Source organism: Lepidochelys kempii, chromosome 1 (genome assembly GCF_965140285.1).
Source record: "Lepidochelys kempii isolate rLepKem1 chromosome 1, rLepKem1.hap1, whole genome shotgun sequence".
Lineage (NCBI taxonomy): Eukaryota > Metazoa > Chordata > Testudines > Cheloniidae > Lepidochelys > Lepidochelys kempii.
This window is the reverse complement of record NC_136380.1, coordinates 214,571,021-214,587,710: the sequence shown is the minus strand read 5'-3', so window position 1 is coordinate 214,587,710 and position 16,690 is coordinate 214,571,021. Positions and strand designations below refer to the sequence as shown.

Here is a 16,690-nt window from a genome sequence, read left to right as displayed (position 1 = left end):
TGTAGGAGGTCCAGGAGGAGATGGAAGAGGGGGTGCAACCTGGCACACTCAAGATAGGCGTGCACCAGGATCTCCCTCACGCCACGAAACGGACAGGCAACGGAAACGGGGTGAAGTGTCCAAGGTATATGCCCATACTCACGGCTCCGTGAAGGAGCCACCAACAGATATCCCCAACAGGCCATGAGGCCAAGGTGGAATATAGGCTGGCCCACCGGGGTTCCTGACCCTCAACAGGTGACATTAGGTCCCACCACTCAGTGTTGGGGTGGGACAAAGCCCTGGCTGGGATGATTTAACTGGGAATTGGTCCTGCTTCGAGCAGGGGGTTGGACTAGATGACCTTCTGGGGTCCCTTCCAACCCTGATATTCTATGATTCTATGATGACACAAGGGTGAGGAAATGGAGAGTATGGACCATGAGCATCTACAGATGTGCCCTTGGTGCCGTTTGAAAGTGAACCGGCTGCAGGTTTTGCAGCCTGCTCAAGGTATATGGGTGGGGTGGCCAGGGGAGCTCAGGGGTGTGGGGTGGGTGGGACCATAGGACCCGCTTGAGGTAAGCCCGAGAGGTGGCAGGCAAGGCTGCCCTCACCTCCTGAAGTGTGCACTGTTGTTTTGAAAGGAAGGAAGGAATCTCTAACCATGGCTGATATTTAGCCAGTGCTCCTTTCTGTGAATCAAACAGTCCATTGCCCCAGGTGCTGCTGATGCTGGCCTGTGGACATGTCCTTCAGGCACGCTGCACCCTGTTGAAGAAGTGTGAGTGAGCTGCCTAGAATTTCTGAGAATGCAATGATACAAGCAAGGTCAGGCATCCTGATATGGGCAATTATGCACACATGTTGTGACAAAGGTACTGTCTGAACACAACTACACTGTGTTTGTTCTGAGTTAGAGGAGAGGATCATGACCTGGTTACAAAAAAACATGGTTAGTACTTGTAGCATGGACAAGGCGTAAGTGGGGAAGCTCTTGTGAACACAGCAGAGAAAGTTGTAAGGACCCAGTCATGGGGCATTGCTGCCACATAGTGCCCCCCTACTGGACAAGTGTGCCACTACACCTGCTTCCTGTCTCACTTTCCTCCCTGAAGGTGAGTCTCCTCAGCTCTCCACACTCCAGTCTCTGCTGGTGATATGGTTTAGGCTGGGAGCTCCAGGTTCCTCTGCCACCCACAGTGGCTTGGACCTCCAGTCCACCCGCTGCCTGCAATGGCTGAGAGCTGTGGGGCCCCCGCCTTCCACAGTGGCTGAGAGTTCCAAGGCCAGTGGCTTGGAGCTCCAGATCCCCACCACCACCACCAGCAGCTGAGAGCTGTGAGCCACTCGCCACCGGCTGGAACTCCAGAGCTCCTGCAGCCTGACAGCTCTGGCCCGCCACACCAGGGCTGGAGTGGAAAATGTCACAGAATCTGTGACTTCCATGACCTCCGTGACATAATCTTATCCTTACTCACAGCATAAGGTTACTATTTTACTGTCTGCTACATTGCAACAAAGAGTTTACTCAATCCTGGAGGGTATACACTTCACTAGGAAGGCAGACAATGACTCCAACTCAGTTGCAGGTGTTTAACAGAAAACACAGTGAATCCGCTACTGGGAGTCTCTCTGACTCCCTTGGTGAGATGCGTAATATGGATAAAAAGGCTGCCTGTGAGGAGGAGACACTGACTGAGCCCTGGTCTACACTACGGTGTTAGGTCGAATTTAGGCGTTAGGTCGATTTTAAAATGACTGCGTCTACACAACCCACCCCGTTCCGCCAACCTAAAGGGCTCTTAAAATCGACTTCTGTACTCCTCCCCAGCGAGGGGAGTAGCGCTAAAATCGACTTTGCAGGGTCAAATTTGGGGTAGTGCAGATGCAATTCAACGGTATTGGCCTCTAGGAGCTATCCCAGAGTGCTCCAATGTGACCGCTCTGGACAGCACTTTCAACTCTGATGCACTAGCCAAGTACACAGGAAAAGCCCCAGGAAATTTTGAATTTCATTTCCTGTTTGGTCAGCGTGGCGAGCTCAGTAGCACAGGTGATCATGCAGTCCCCCCAGAATCACAAACGAGCTCCAGCATGGACCGAAAGGGGGACACTGGATCTGATTGCTGTATGGGGAGAAGAATCTGTGCAGGCCGAACTCCGATCAAAAAGAAGAAATGCTAATATATATGCCAAAATCGCACAGGGCATGGTGGAGAGAGGCTACAACAGGGACACACAGCAGTGTTGCGTGAAAGTCAAGGAGCTCAGGCAAGCCTACCAAAAGACAAAGGCGGCAAATGGTCGCTCTGGGTCAGAACCCCATACATGCCTCTTCTATGATCAGCTGCATGGCATTCTAGGGGGGGACCCTACCACTATCCCACCACTGTCCATAGACACCTGCAAGGGGGGAGTCTCACGCAACAGGGAGGAGGATTTTGTGGAAGAGGAAGAGGAGGAGAATGAGAATGCACAGCAGGCAAGTGGTGAATCCGTTCTCCCTGGCAGCTAGGACCTGTTCATCACCCTGGAGCCAGTACCCTCCCAAGGCGGGATCCCCGAATCTGAAGCTGGAGAAGGCAGCTCTGGTGAGTGCACATTTGTAACTACAGTACAGGATTTAAAAGCAATAGTGTTTAATGTTTGATTTGCCCTGAAGAATTGGGATGCATTCGCAGCCAGTACAGCTACTGGAAAAGTCTGTTAACGTGTCTGGGGATGGAGCGGGAATCCTCCAGGGACATCTCCATGAAGCTCTCCTGGAGGTACTCTGAAAGCCTTTGCAGAAGGTTTCTGGGGACGGCTGCCTTATTTTGTCCTCCATGGTAGGACACTTTACCATGCCAAGCCGGTAGCAAGTAGTCTGGAAACATTGCAGCACAAAGCATGGCAGTGAATGGTCCTGGGTTTTGGTCGCATTCAAGCAACATTTGGTCTTTATCTTTCTGTGTCAGCCTCAGGAGAGTGATATCATTCATGGTCACCTGGTTGAAATAGGGGAATTTTTGTAAGGGAATAGTAAAAGGACCCCATTCATGCTGGGTTGTTTGCGCTTGGCTAAAAGGAATCATCCCGGAGAATAGCCATGTGGTGGGGTTGGGGGAGGTGTGTGCTGCACATCCACCCGAAAACCGCAGCCCCTCCTTTTAAATGTGAAACCCAAACGGCATTGCTTGCTATGTGAAAGGATGGCGTTGCAGTTTGAAACCATTCCCACATGTCATGAAGGCATAGGAAGCCAACTCCGTGTACCAAAAGACTTACCACGGCTGCCTGGAAACCGAATTCTGTTGTTCAGCCGTTTGTGATGTGTCACCATACCAGCAGGCGGTCAATATAAAAAGCAAAATGCGACCTTGCACCTAAAGCACATATGCTGTCTGCTTGATTCACTGTGAAAGAGTCTCCCTTTTGTTCTCAGAAATGTATCATCTTAAATTTTACTCTCCTTTTTTATATTCCCCAGGTACAAATGTTTCTATGCTCCCCCCATCATCTCCATCCCTGAGGTTATCGCAGATTAGAAGGTGAAAAAAACCGCACTCATGATGACATGTTTTCTGAGCTCATGCAGTCCTCCCACACTGATAGGGAACAGCTTAATGCATGGAGGCATTCAGTGGCAGAGGCCAGGAAAGCGTTAAGTGAATGCGAAGAGCAGAGGCAGGAGGCTATGCTGAGGCTAATGGGGGAGCAAACAGACATGATGAAGTGTCTGTTGGAGCTGCAGGAAAGCCAACAAGAGCACAGACCCCCGCTGCATCCATTGTATAACCACCTGCCCTCCTCCCCAAGTTCCATATCCTCCTCACCCAGATGACCAAGAATGTGGGAGGGGAGGGAGGCTCAGGGCACCCAGCCACTCCACTCCAGAGGATGGCCCAAGCAACAGAAAGCTGTCATTCAAACAGTTTTGATTTGTAGTGTGGCTACAATAAGCAATATGGCCTTGTCCTTCCCTCCTCCTGCACCCCACCCCACCCGGGCTACCTTGTAGGATATCTCACTTTTTTTTTTAATTAATAAAGAAAGAATGCATGGTTTCAAAACAATAGTTACTTTATTTCCTTTGCAAGGCTGTGATCAAAGATGGGAGGGTGGCTGGCTTACAGGGAATTAAAATCAACAAAGGGGCGGCTTTGCAGCAAGGAGAAACACACACAACTGTCACACCATAGCCTGGCCAGTCATGAAACTGTTTTTCAAAGCCTCTCTGATGCACAGCACACCTTGCTGTGCTCTTCTAATCGCCCTGGTGTCTGGCTGCTCAAAATCAGCCGCCAGGCGATTTGCCTCAACCTCCCACCCCACCATAAATGTCTTCCCCTTACTCTCACAGATATTAGGGAGCACAGAGCAAGCAGCAATAACAATAGGAATGTTGGTTGTGCTGCGGTCTAACCTAGTCAGTCAACAGTGCCAGCGAGCTTTTAAACGCCCAAAGGCACATTCTACTACCATTCTGCACGTGCTTAGCCTATAGTTGAACTGCTCCTTACTACTGTCCAGGCTGCCTGTGTATGGCTTCATGAGCCATGGAAGCAAAGATAGGCTGGGTCCCCAAGGATAACTATTGGCATTTCAACATCCCCAATGGTAATTTTCTGGTCTGGGAAGTAAGTCCCTTCTTGCAGCTTTTCGAACAGCCCAGAGTTCCTAAAGATGCGAGCATCATGCACCTTTCCCGGCCATCCCACGCAGATGTCAGTGAAACGTCCCTTGTGATCCACCAGTGCTTGTGGCACCATTGAGAAGTACCCCTTGCGGTTTATGCATTGGTTGGCAAGGTGCTCCGGTGCCAAGATAGAGATATGTGTTCTGTCTATCTCCCCACCACAGTTAGCGAATTCCATTGCAGCAAAGCCATCCACTATGACCTGCACATTTCCCAGAGTCACTACCCTTGATAGCAGAACATCAGTGATTGCATTGGCTACTTGGATCACAGCAGTCCCCACAGTAGACTTGCCCACTCCAAATTGATTCCTGACTGACTGGTAGCAGTCAGGCATTGCAAGCTTCCACAGGGCTATCGCCAGTCGCTTCTCAACTGTCAGCGGAGCTCTTATCTTGGTATTCCTGCACTTCAGGGTGGGGGAAAGCAACTCACAAAGTTCAAGGAAAGTGGCCTTACGCATGCGAAAGTTTCGCAGCCACTGTGAGTCATCCCATACCTGCAACACTATGCTATCCCACCAGCTGTTGTTTGCTGGGCCCAGAATCGGCGTTCCACTGTATCAACCAGCCCCACTGCCACTATGATGTCCCAGTTGCCACAGCCCGTGCTTTCAGGAACGTCTGTGTACATGTCCTCATCACAGTGGTCCTTGTGCTGGCGTCTCTTAACCCGGTTCTGCACATACTTCAGGATAATGTGCGAGGTGTTTACAATGCCCACAACATCAGCGGTGAGCTGAGCAGACTCCATGCTTGCCATGGTATGGAGTCTGCACGGGTAACCCAGGAAAAAAGTCATGAAACGATTATCTGCCGTTCCTTTCACGGAGGGAGGGGCGACTGATGACATGTACCCAAAACCACCTGCGACAATATTTTTGTCCCACCAGGCACTGGGAGCTTAACCCAGAATTCCAAAGGGCAGCGGAAACTGCGGGAACTGTGGGATAGCTACCCACAGTGCACCGCTCCATAATTCGATGCTAGCCACGGTATTGAGGACACACTCCACCAACTTAATGTGCTTAGTGGGGACATACACAATCGACTGTATAGAATCGATTTCTAAAAATCCACTTCTATAAAATCAACCTAATTTCATAGTGTAGGCATACCCTGAGTTAGACTGAGACAGCAGAACTGTAACTAAGCATTTTAGCCCTCGGGCGACCAACCATATTTCATAGAATCATAGAATCACAGAATATTAGGGTTGGAAGACACTTCAGGAGGTCATCTAGTCCAACTCCCTGCTCAAAGCAGGACCAACCCCAACTAAATCATCCCAGCCAGGGCTTTGTCAAGCTGGACCTTAAAAACCCCTGAGGATGGAGATTCCACCATCTCCCTAGGTAACCCATTCCAGTGCTTCACCACCCTCCTAGTGAAATAGTTTTTCCAAATATCCTACCTAGACTTCCACCACAGCAACTTGAGACCATTGCTTCTTGTTCTGTCATCTGCCACCACTGAGAACAGCCTAGTTCCATCCCCTTTGGATCCCCCCTTCAGGGAGTTGAAGGCTGCTATCAAATCACCCCTCACTCTTCTCTTCTGCAGACTAAACAAGCCCAGTTCCCTCAGCCTCTCCTCATAAATCATGTGCCCCAGCCCCCTAATCATTTTTGTTGCCCTCCGCTGGACTCTCTCCAATTTGTCCACATCCCTTCTGTAGCGTGGGGACCAAAACTGGATGCACTACTCCAGATGTGGCCTCACAAGTGCCGAATAGAGGGGAATAATCACTTCCCTCGATCTGCTGGCAACGCTCCTACTAATACAGTCTCATATGCCATTGGCCTTCTTGGCAACAAGGGCACATTGCTGACTCATATCGAGCTTGTCATCCACTGTAATCCCCAGGTCCTTTTCCACAGAACTGCCGTTTAGCCAGTCAGTCCCCAGCCTTTAGCAGTGCATGGGATTCTTCCTTCCTAAGTGCAGGACTCTGCACTTGTCCTTGTTGAACCTCATCAGATTTCTTTTGGCCCAATCCTCCTATTTGCCTAGGTCACTCTGGACCCTATCCCTACCCTCCAGCATATCTATCTCGCCCCCCAGATTAGTGTCATCTGTGAACTTGCTGAGAATGCAATTCATCCCATCATCCAGATCATTAATAAAGATGTTGAACAAAACTGGCCCCAGGACTGACCCCTGGGGCACTCTGCTTGATACCGGCTGCCAACTAGACATTGAGCCATTGATCACTACCCGCTGAGCCCAACCATCTAGCCAGCTTTCTATTCACCTTATCGTCCATTCATCCAATCCATACTTCTTTAACTTGCTGGCAAGAACACTGTGGGAGACTGTATAAAAAACTTTGCTAAAGTCAAGGTATATCACATCCACCACTTTCCCCATATCCACAGAGCCAGTTATCTCATCAAGGAAGGAAATCAGGTTGGTGAGGCATGACTTGCCCTGGGTGAATCCATGTTGACTGTTCCTGATCATCTTCCTCTCCTCCAAGTGCTTCAATATTGATTCCTTGAGGACCTGCTGCATGATTCTTCCAGGGACTGAAGTGAGGCTGAGCGGTCTGTAGTTCCCCGGGTTCTCTTTCTTCCCTTTTTTAAATATGGGCACTATATTTGTCTTTTTCCAATCACATCAACCAACTCCCTCAGCACCCTTGGATGCATTAGATCCGAACCCATGGACTTGTGCATGTCCAGCTTTTCTAAATAGTCTTTAACCTGTTCTTTCACCACTCAGGGCTGTTCACCTCCCCCCCATACTTTGCTGCCCAGTACAGAAGTGTGGGAGCTGACCTTGTCCGTGAAGATGGAGGCAAAAAAAGCATTGAATATGTCAGCTTTTTCCACATCATCTGTCACTAGATTGCCTTTGCCATTCAGTAAGGGTCCCAAACTTTCCCTGACCTTCTTCTTGTTCCTATTATACCTGTAGAAACCCTTCTTGTTACCCTTCACCTCCCTTGCTAGCTGGAAATCCAATTGTGCTTGGCCTTCCTGATTACACCCCTGCATGCTCGAGCAATATTTTTATACTCCTCCCTAGTCATCTGTCCAAATTTCCCCTTCTTGTAAGCTTCCTTTTTGAGTTTAAGCTCATCAAAAATTTCACTGTTAAGCCAAGTTGGTTGTCTGCCATATTTGCTATTCTTTCTGCACATCGGGATGGTATGTTCCTGCACCCTCCATAAGGCCTCTTTAAAATAGAGACAGCTCTCCTTGACTCTTTGCCCCTCATATTAGCCTCCCAGGGGATCCTGCCCATCAGTTGCCTAAGGGAATCTAAGTCTGCTTTTCTGAAATCCATATTTTGCTACTCTCATTTCTTCGTTTTGTCAGGATCCTGAACTCAACCATCTCATGTTTTGTACCCCCTAGAGGCAACGTGTCGAGGCCAAGCAGAGTTACACCTCCCTTTCCCCCAATTTGTTCCTTCCTGTTAGCAGAGAGGTTTTCAAACTGTGAGGTGCACATCCTGAGGGCGATGCACCTCACAGTTTGAAAACCACCACTACCTGCAATGAGCTGGCAGATTGGAAGTTTGTGGAAACCACCCAACCTGCTCAGGCCCCTGGCTCTCCACTCTGTGGGAGAGGGGTGCTGGCTGACAGCCTGGCAGCCCTCCCTGCCCCACTCCCCAAGCCGTGCTGCCACTACATGAGCTGCACCCTTCACACACTCTTGCCTCTGTCCTGAAGGAGCCTGGCAGTGGCCAGCTATGCCCCATGGAGCTGGCCCCTGCCCATGGAGCCTGGCTGCCTTGAGATACTCCCTGAGGTGCTCCCTGCATGACGCATCTCCCTTGGGCACCTGCCTCTCAGCAGCCTGGTCACACTCTGCTCACTGCCCAGGGACCTGCCATTACAGCCAGGTCACTCTCCCCACACTCCCTGCGTGCAAAGTGGAACCACCCCTTGATCCCACTGGCTACCCTGCCCCAGCCTCAGCTCCAGCTCCGTGGCAGCTGGGCTTGCAGTCACACAGCCCTACCTCTGAGCTCAGCCACGTGAGTCTGGTGCCCAGTTCAGGCACTGGAGGCAGGCAGCTGCTGCTGACAGGATGGACTCGCTCCCACCAGCTTCAGAAACCGAGGCCATGAGAATGGATGACCCCTCGGATTACCACAATTCAAGTTGCCAAATAGAGGAGGACACTGCTGGAGAGAGGGGGAACTGGAGGGGGCGATTACAGTTGGAGGGTGCTGGAAGAGGTATTTGGGGGGTGCTGGGGTGTGTTTGTATACTGGGGGTGCTGGAGGGGTATGTGTGTACTGGGAGGGGGTTGTTGGGGGATACTGGAGGGAATATTTGGGGTGCTATAAGGGTGTGAGTGTACTGGGAGGATGCATTTGCAAGGTACTGAAGGAGGTACCTGCAGCGGGGGATACCCACTGGAGATGGGAGGCAGTGTCACTCTCCCTCTCACAGTGGCATGGTGGATGGCACAGACCCAGAATGCTGTGCCGGCCCACCAGTCAACACCTCCCTGCGGGCTTCTCCCCCTTCCCGGGCAGGAGCTCAGTGCCCTGCCTGCCTGCTGCCACCACCATAGTCCTAGTGCTACGGGGAGACCCTGCTCCAGCCAGAGTCACTGAGCCCGCGATACTGTGGGGAGGGGTTCCCTGAGTCCCTGGGCTCCATCCGACGCTGCTGGGCCCGATCTGGGGGAGGGGGAATGAGACTGAGCAACCTCTGCTCCGACTGATGTCACTAGGCTCAATCCCGGGGTGGGGGAGACTGACATCACTGGGCCCAATCCTTTGCCACCCCATTTTTCGACCCCCGCCAGCTTTGCAACCTGGGTGGCTGCCCTGCTCGCCCTGGCCCAGTTACAGCCATGTGAGACAGAGACAGAAATTGTGGGGGGGTGCACACTATCTCACCCACCCCCAATGCTGGGGTGCCTAGGTCAAGTGGAAACTACCTAAACTTGCAAGGAAAGGCTAAGCTTTAGGTAAGATAATATGGACTAGGTTCACAAGCAGGACTTAGATAACTATGTCTAACATTTAGGCATCACTGATATTCCCAAAACCACTCCGCTGGTGCCACCTAACCCTATAGGCACCTAAATCTCCACTGGTAAATTCCCCTAAATAGGTGCCTAAATTTCTGCCACTAGGCATGCACACAGCCACCTAAGTCTTGACATTCACAAGCTGCTCAGTACCTAATTCACACCTAAACTCAGGTGGGATTTAAAACAAGGAGTTTTGCCTTTGGGGCTCAATCTGGTAGGCATACTCAGAAACATGGCCCAATGAATATTTAATTAGTTACACAAAGTGGAACAGTTTCAGCTGGAGAGATTGAGAGACTCCCTATCACAGAATACCCTAGACTCCAGTGGTTAGTATGCTCAACCAGGAGAGGAAGTTCTTGCTCCATAGCAGACAGAGGAGGGATTTGAACCCAAGCTCCCCACATCTTGAATCTGACAATTGGGATATTGTGTATAGGAGAGTGACCAGATGTCCCGATTTTATAGGGACAGTCCCGATTTTCGGGTCTTTTTCCCAACTGTTTCCAGTGATAAGTAGGGGGTGAGAGACAACCAAATGGACCAAAGGTTAGATCATGTGGTATAGCAGGAGTCAGGACCCAAGATTAGCTGGATTAATGGTTTGGTAGATACAGCATGGCAAGAAGTACCAAACAGACCAATGGGTTGACTGGTACAGCAAAGTCAGACGCTACACTAAATTCACCGGTGGCTTGATGACCCCGTACGGGGCCGGAGGTAAGCCACTGCAGCAGATGAAAGGATGGTTTGCTGCTGAGGTGAGATGGGCCAAGGGACTGAGGTAGTGCGGCGTGACGGACCAGGGAACGTGTTTCTAGCTCCTGGATCTCTCACTGTAAAAAGCGCATTGACACCGCTTGGTGGGGGGCTGCTTCCACCTTCCCCTTTGGGGTTCTTTTCGGGGGAGGGGCTGGGGTGTGGGCTGGGGTCTTGCCTGTCAGAGCCAGCTAACTAGATATTAAAGAGCAAAATAAACCTTTAGTTTCAATTAATGTGGCATAGGAGTGTCAAGCCAGCACAAACCCTAGCCCGATTTAATGCGCCTCAATGCCCTCGTTATTAACTCAGCTTCCCAGCATTTGCCCTCCCGATCCTGTTTTTCCTTCCGCCTGAAGCGTGAAACGTACATTTTATTGTGCAACGGAGCATCTGAGGGGACAGATTTGCGAGAAGAGAGGACGATGAATCGGGAACACCCGTTTTTAGTTTCCCGCTCTCGCCCACTTGTTTTAGTTTCTTTTTCCTCAGTTCGAGGCCGCAGACGCGTGACACAGCAGGAGGCGCGTGGAGTCGGGGGAGGAGGGGGCGCGCGTTGGCACAAAGCTGCTTTTCTGGGGCGCGCGCGGGGAAGAAGACAGTTGGTTTGGGCGGGAAAGAGGGAGGGTGAGGCGCTCGCGGCCGTTTAAACTGGGCTATAAAACGGCTCGCCGCAGGCGGGGGAGGTCCCGGGGTCCCTGTACCGGGGCAGAGTAGCGGAGCCAGCCGGGCTGTCACGGGGAGGGGGGTGATAGGGACCGCGCGTGGGGGGGGGGAGCTCTGCCTGCGGGGCGGGACACGGGCGGCGGGTGTTTAGGATGCGGAGCCTGGGGCAGGGGTTAGCGGGACCCCTCTCCGCGCCCCCCCCCCCCGTTGTGGCAGGGGCGGGGACAGAGCAGGCCGCTCCGCAGAGACCCTGCCCTGGGACAGAGCTGCGGGTGGGGCTACAGAGCAGCTGCTGCTGCGGGGGGGGGGGGTGGCTGAAGGCGACGCCCAAGGTATTGTCCCGTTTCTGAGGAGACGTGAATGGACTCTGTACATCTGTGAAGAAAGAAAGAATTATGTCCCCCGTTGCTCATTTGACTTTCAAGGCCCCGCCCCCTGTTGCATTGCACGTGTGTGGGGGGGTGTCAGGGACGCTGTGGTCAGACACCAGGCTCTGGCTCCCTTTGCAGGATTGGGGCCCAATGCTTTACAACTTCCTGTGTCTTAAAAGTGGTGTAAGATGATGAACAAATGCAAACAGCGTTGTGGGACAACAAGAGGGTGTGTTCTGTTACAAGCAGGGCTTTGAGACAAAGAATCTCCTGAAATTTGCACATGGGTGGCCTGGCTGCTTTAAGCATTCAGGGGGGTCTGGGTTTAGGCTGGAGGTCTTACCTTTTCCTTAAAATGCTTTTAAATCTAATGGGGAAAATTGACTTCCTTACCGACAACATTTATTCAAAACAGAAGCTAGAAAAATATGTCTCAAATGTAACTGAGAAATAACCGGGGGGAAAAAAACACACCAACAAAACACACAACTCTTAACATCAGAGCTACATATAATTAGTTCAATGTTTTTGGGCTCACCTGCTGCCCCTGGAACTTTTCACAAAAGTCATTGGGGTCACAATTGGCTAGTACCAACATTTTGAAACCTGATTGCCTGAAGTTAGGTATTTCAGCACCTAAACAAGTGACCTGATTTTCAGGTGTTGAGCTTCTGCAGCTTCTGATAAGGCGAGGTGGGCAAACTTTTTGGCCCGAGGGCCACATCGGGATTGCGAAACGGTATGGAGGGCCCGGAAGGGAAAGCTTTGCCTCCCCAAACAGCCTGGCCCCACCCCCATCCACCCCCTGACTGCCCCACCCCCATCCACCCCCTGACTGCCCCACTCAGAACCCCTGACCCATCCAAACCACCCTGCTCCTTGTCCCCTGACTGCCCCTTCCCAGGATCCCTGCCCCTAACTGCCCACCCGGGACCCCACTCTCTGTCCAACACCCCCTGCTCCCTGTCTCCTGACTCCCCCCACCCCCCTGCACCTCTGCCCCATCCAACCGCTCCCTGTCCCCTGACTGCCCCCCAGGACCTCCTGCCCCTTATCTAACCCCTGGTCCCTGCCTCCTTACCATGTTGCTCAGAGCAGCAGGACAGGCTTATTAGAAAACCTGGGAGGTGGACGGGTGCAAGCTGCGCTGCCTGGCAGGAGCGGCGGGCCAGAGCGCTGCCCACACAGCAGAGTGGCTGCAGGGGAGGCAGGACAGCAGGGGAGGGGCCAGGGGCTAGCCTCCCGGGCCGGGAGCTCAGGGGCCAGGCAGGACAGGCCTGCTGGCCGGATGTGACCCGCAGGGCGTAGTTTGCCCATCTCTGTGCTAAGGTCAGTGAATTGTGGAGGCTCAGCATCTCTAAAAATCAGGCTATTTATGTGGATGCCCAGATATGGTATATAAGTCCCTAACTTGACACTCAAGTTTGGTTTTAGTGTATTGGTGGAGATTTTACATCTTTCAGTGAAGCATCAGGTATTGGCAACTGCCAAAGCAGGTGGATGAAGAACCCAGTCCAGGACAGCAGAAGATTATAAAGGACCTGCTAATGGTCTGATTTAGTACAGTGCCCTATAAAGTTCACAAAAAGCATGAACTTGAGCCCGCAGGCTGTTGATCTTTGTGTCCAAAACGTCTATTGATTTGAAAATGCTAGGCAACACACAAGAGCCACACCGCATCATATAGGCTCTAAATTAATTTAGCAAGTGAATCTAGGATATTAATATATTTAATTTTACAGATCTTATTAGAGCTACAATTTAAAATGTTATTTTCCACTTAGTATGAAAAAGTTTTATTTCCTTACTCCCCCTACTTGCCCCACTCTTGCTTTTCTTGTAGATGGCCAAATCTGAACCTCGGGAAAGAAACTATGACAATATGGTAAAAATGCTGGAGGACTTGAACAGGGACTTAGAAAAACTTCTGGAAGAAATGGAGAAACTATCAGGTGCAGCTTTCTTCTGGGGAGGATATAGATTTGCTGTTAGAGGCTGAAAACATTACAGCAGTGCATAGAAATAATAATAGTAAACATGCAAGAGTAGAGGAGAATGTCTCTGTATAGGAGAAATATAAGAGGAGAAAGATTGAGATCTACTAATCTGTTAATGAGATTGAGTTCTAATGACCACAACGTATTAAACTGAGGGATGTGTCTGATGGAGAACATCAGTACATGAAATCCTTAGTTACTACAGACAGTGATGACAAACATGGTATAAATGTCTGCAGGAACAGACTGGTCATATTTAACATAATTAGTAATCTGGAAGGCGTTAATAGCTCAGCTCATAAATGAAATTCACAGATTATACTAAAGTGGGAGGAGTTGGTAGTGAGAACAGAAAATAATACAAAGGAATTTACAGAGTTTAAAAACATAATTAGAACATAAACATAGATTTGCTTTGGAAAAACGTTGGAAGAACTGGTATCTCCAGGATCAGAGAATGACAAACATTGATTATCCAACTGGGAAAATAATAGGTGAATTTAATCTCAATTTTGTATACATAATGGGAAGGGGTTTAGATAAATCTTTCCACACATTTTTATGATTCCCTTCTAGATTTCCCTGTAGCCTTCTCCTCTTCAGACAATGCAAGCTAAAGCATTTTAGCCAGTCATCATAGATAAGGTGCTCACCTATGCTTAACATTGTCAGTTCTGGAAAATGCTTGTAGTTTAAGTGTTAAATTACTTATCATGCACTAGAATGGCCATAACCAATGAGCAGATGTGCTGCCCAATCAGGGACCAAACTTAGAGCTGAGCTTGTCTCAGCGGAAAGTCACTCTTTCAACTCATCTAAGATACTTGAAAGTGAAATATGGGGGGATTTCCTCCACCAGTATGCCTGTACATGTTTCTTTATTGTAAGGACATGTGGTTTGTAAATAGAGTCACTTATGCAAATGCTGATTTGTTATCACAAGGTTGTTATTGAGCACAGGACTGCATATGCTATTTTGTTAGTTATTGCAGAGCTTCCCTAAATCATAGATATTTTTTCAGTATGCACAGAATACTGCTTCTTACCTTCATATCTACAAAAGACAAGATCACACATTTCCCCACCCCCAGTCCTCAAACACCACTGACTACTAGAGCTGAAGAAATACTGTAAAAAATAAAAAAATCTTTCAGCAAATATTTGTTTACATTTATATCAAATTTGCTCATAATATGTTTGCACCCTTTGTGCCCATTTTCTACAGGTATTCCAGTGAATAAATTTATTGAAAGGGATGTTTTCAGAATCATAAAATTTTAAGTGGGTTTTAAAGAATATTTGTGGAAAGTGAATTTCAGATTTGTAAACATGAATATCGTCACCAGATTCTGAGGCCTTGTCTACACTAAAAGTTTCCTTCAATTTTCTTACTGCTGCAGCACCAGTAATAGCAAAACTAGGAACATTAGTGTAGAAATGCTGCTACTGGTTCCAACATTTTAACTCCATAGTATTTTGAGACAGTTCGTATAAAAGTAGCTATAAAGTTTTATTGATATGCTCATGAGCACTGGTGGGTGTGAATTGTTTCTCATTGTAGGACTGCTTGTGAGATGATGAGCAGTTTGTACCGATTTACTGTGGTATTAATGGTGAATGCTTAACTGATTATCAGAGGATTGCTAACAGTAGTTTAACAGATTTATTTGGGCATGAGCTTTCATAGGTAAAAAACTCACTTCTTCAGAGGCATGGAGTGAAAATTTCAGATGCAGGCATTATTATAAGTATAATATATTTATATATTAAATATACATAAGTATATTATTATTTTTATTATAAGTATTGTATTATAAGTATAATAATGCCTGTATCTATAATTTTCACTCCATGCCTCTGAAGAAGTGGATTTTTTACCCACGAAAGCCTATGCCCAAATAAATTTGTTAGCCTTTAAGGTGCCACCAGACTCCTCGTTTTTGTGGATACAGACTAACATGGCTACCCCTCTGATACTTAACAGTAGTTTGTTAGTGTAGGCTGCCTAGATACTTGGAGCTGTTCACATTGGTTTTGGTATTGTGGGATTGATTAGGAAAGATGGGATTGTGCAAACTGATTTGTTACTGCAGGGTTACTTGTGAGCACTGAGCTGAGTGTGCTCTTTGGCTATTATTAGAGCTAGTTAGAATTTTCTGACTGAACTTTTTCTGTCAGAAAATACCAATTCGTCAAAAGCAAAATGTAGAAACTGTCGATTTCAATGAAATTTTGTTTCAAAAGAAAATGTGAAAAAGTATTTTGGTAAGGTTTAAACATTCTATTTCAGCCTTTTCAGAACAGAATGGTTTGATTTTCCATTTTGAAATGACATTTCATTTCAGTGTTTTAAATTTGATATAATGTAAAATGAAAAAATCAAAGTTGGAACAAAATGTTTTGATTGACTCAAGAAAATTTCATTTAATTTCATGAGAAATTTCATTTTTTGTTTAGTTTTCACTCTATTTTGTCATGGAAAAAAATCCAAAATTGCAGATTTTTCTGTGAACAGAAAAAAATCACTTCCCACCTGTTCAATTTATTCCATTGTAGGAACATTCAGCCAAGGATTAGAACTGGTAACCATTCATTCCCACTACTGTTCCCCTGAATATCAATTATTTCCCTGCTGTCCTAACATTGCTGAATTTCTAATATCTGTTGGTTGCGTTGTTGCAGTGCAGGCAACCTGGATGGCATATGATATGGTGGTTATGCGTACCAACCCAGACTTGGCCAACTCCATGAGGCGACTGGAAGATGCATTCCTCAACTGCAAAGAAGAGATGGAAAAGAACTGGCAAGAGATGCTGAAGGAAACTAAAGGCACTGAACAAAAACAGGAATAAACAGTCCTCATATCTGTTAGTGAAATTGCGACTGTTAAGAAATCATTTCAGACTCATTTTTTCAGTCATGAAATATCTACAGATGCCTTACAAATGGATTATCTTCTAGTTTATTAAGCATTATTGATGTGACTGTATATACAAATGTGTTCTGCCAAATACATGTATTGTTGAAACAAAAAGTAACAATGTCTCTGTTTTTATGTATTCTTATTCTATGATTTTAGGCATAGTATTATAATTATTATATTATATTTATCATATATACAACTGATCCTTTTTTGATATCTTCCTAGAGGATCCCAATCTGATTTATAAATTGTAGATTTAGGGATCTCTTTGCCATCTTCTAAAAAGCAGATGTTTTTGCAATGGAAATACAG

The 16,690-nt window shown here is 48.0% G+C and overlaps 1 protein-coding gene across 1 annotated transcript; it reads left to right on the top strand.

The window, feature by feature from the left end:
- The first annotated feature begins 13,102 nt into the window (after positions 1 to 13,102).
- On the top strand, positions 13,103 to 16,436 carry SYCE3 (synaptonemal complex central element protein 3). The gene is made up of 2 exons (XM_073312925.2): positions 13,103 to 13,410; positions 16,138 to 16,436. Exons 1-2 carry the CDS (start codon positions 13,302 to 13,304, stop codon positions 16,305 to 16,307), a joined length of 279 nt encoding a protein of 92 aa, XP_073169026.1. The 5' UTR covers positions 13,103 to 13,301; the 3' UTR covers positions 16,308 to 16,436.
- The last annotated feature ends 254 nt before the right edge of the window (positions 16,437 to 16,690 follow it).

Bases quoted from the DNA above. Each gene is read 5' to 3' on its own strand.
- SYCE3 (XM_073312925.2), top strand. From the start codon at position 13,302: ATGGCCAAATCTGAACCTCGGGAAAGAAACTATGACAATATGGTAAAA. The intron at 13,411-16,137 runs GTGCAGCTTTCT...GCGTTGTTGCAG, and splicing joins AGAAATGGAGAAACTATCAG to TGCAGGCAACCTGGATGGCA.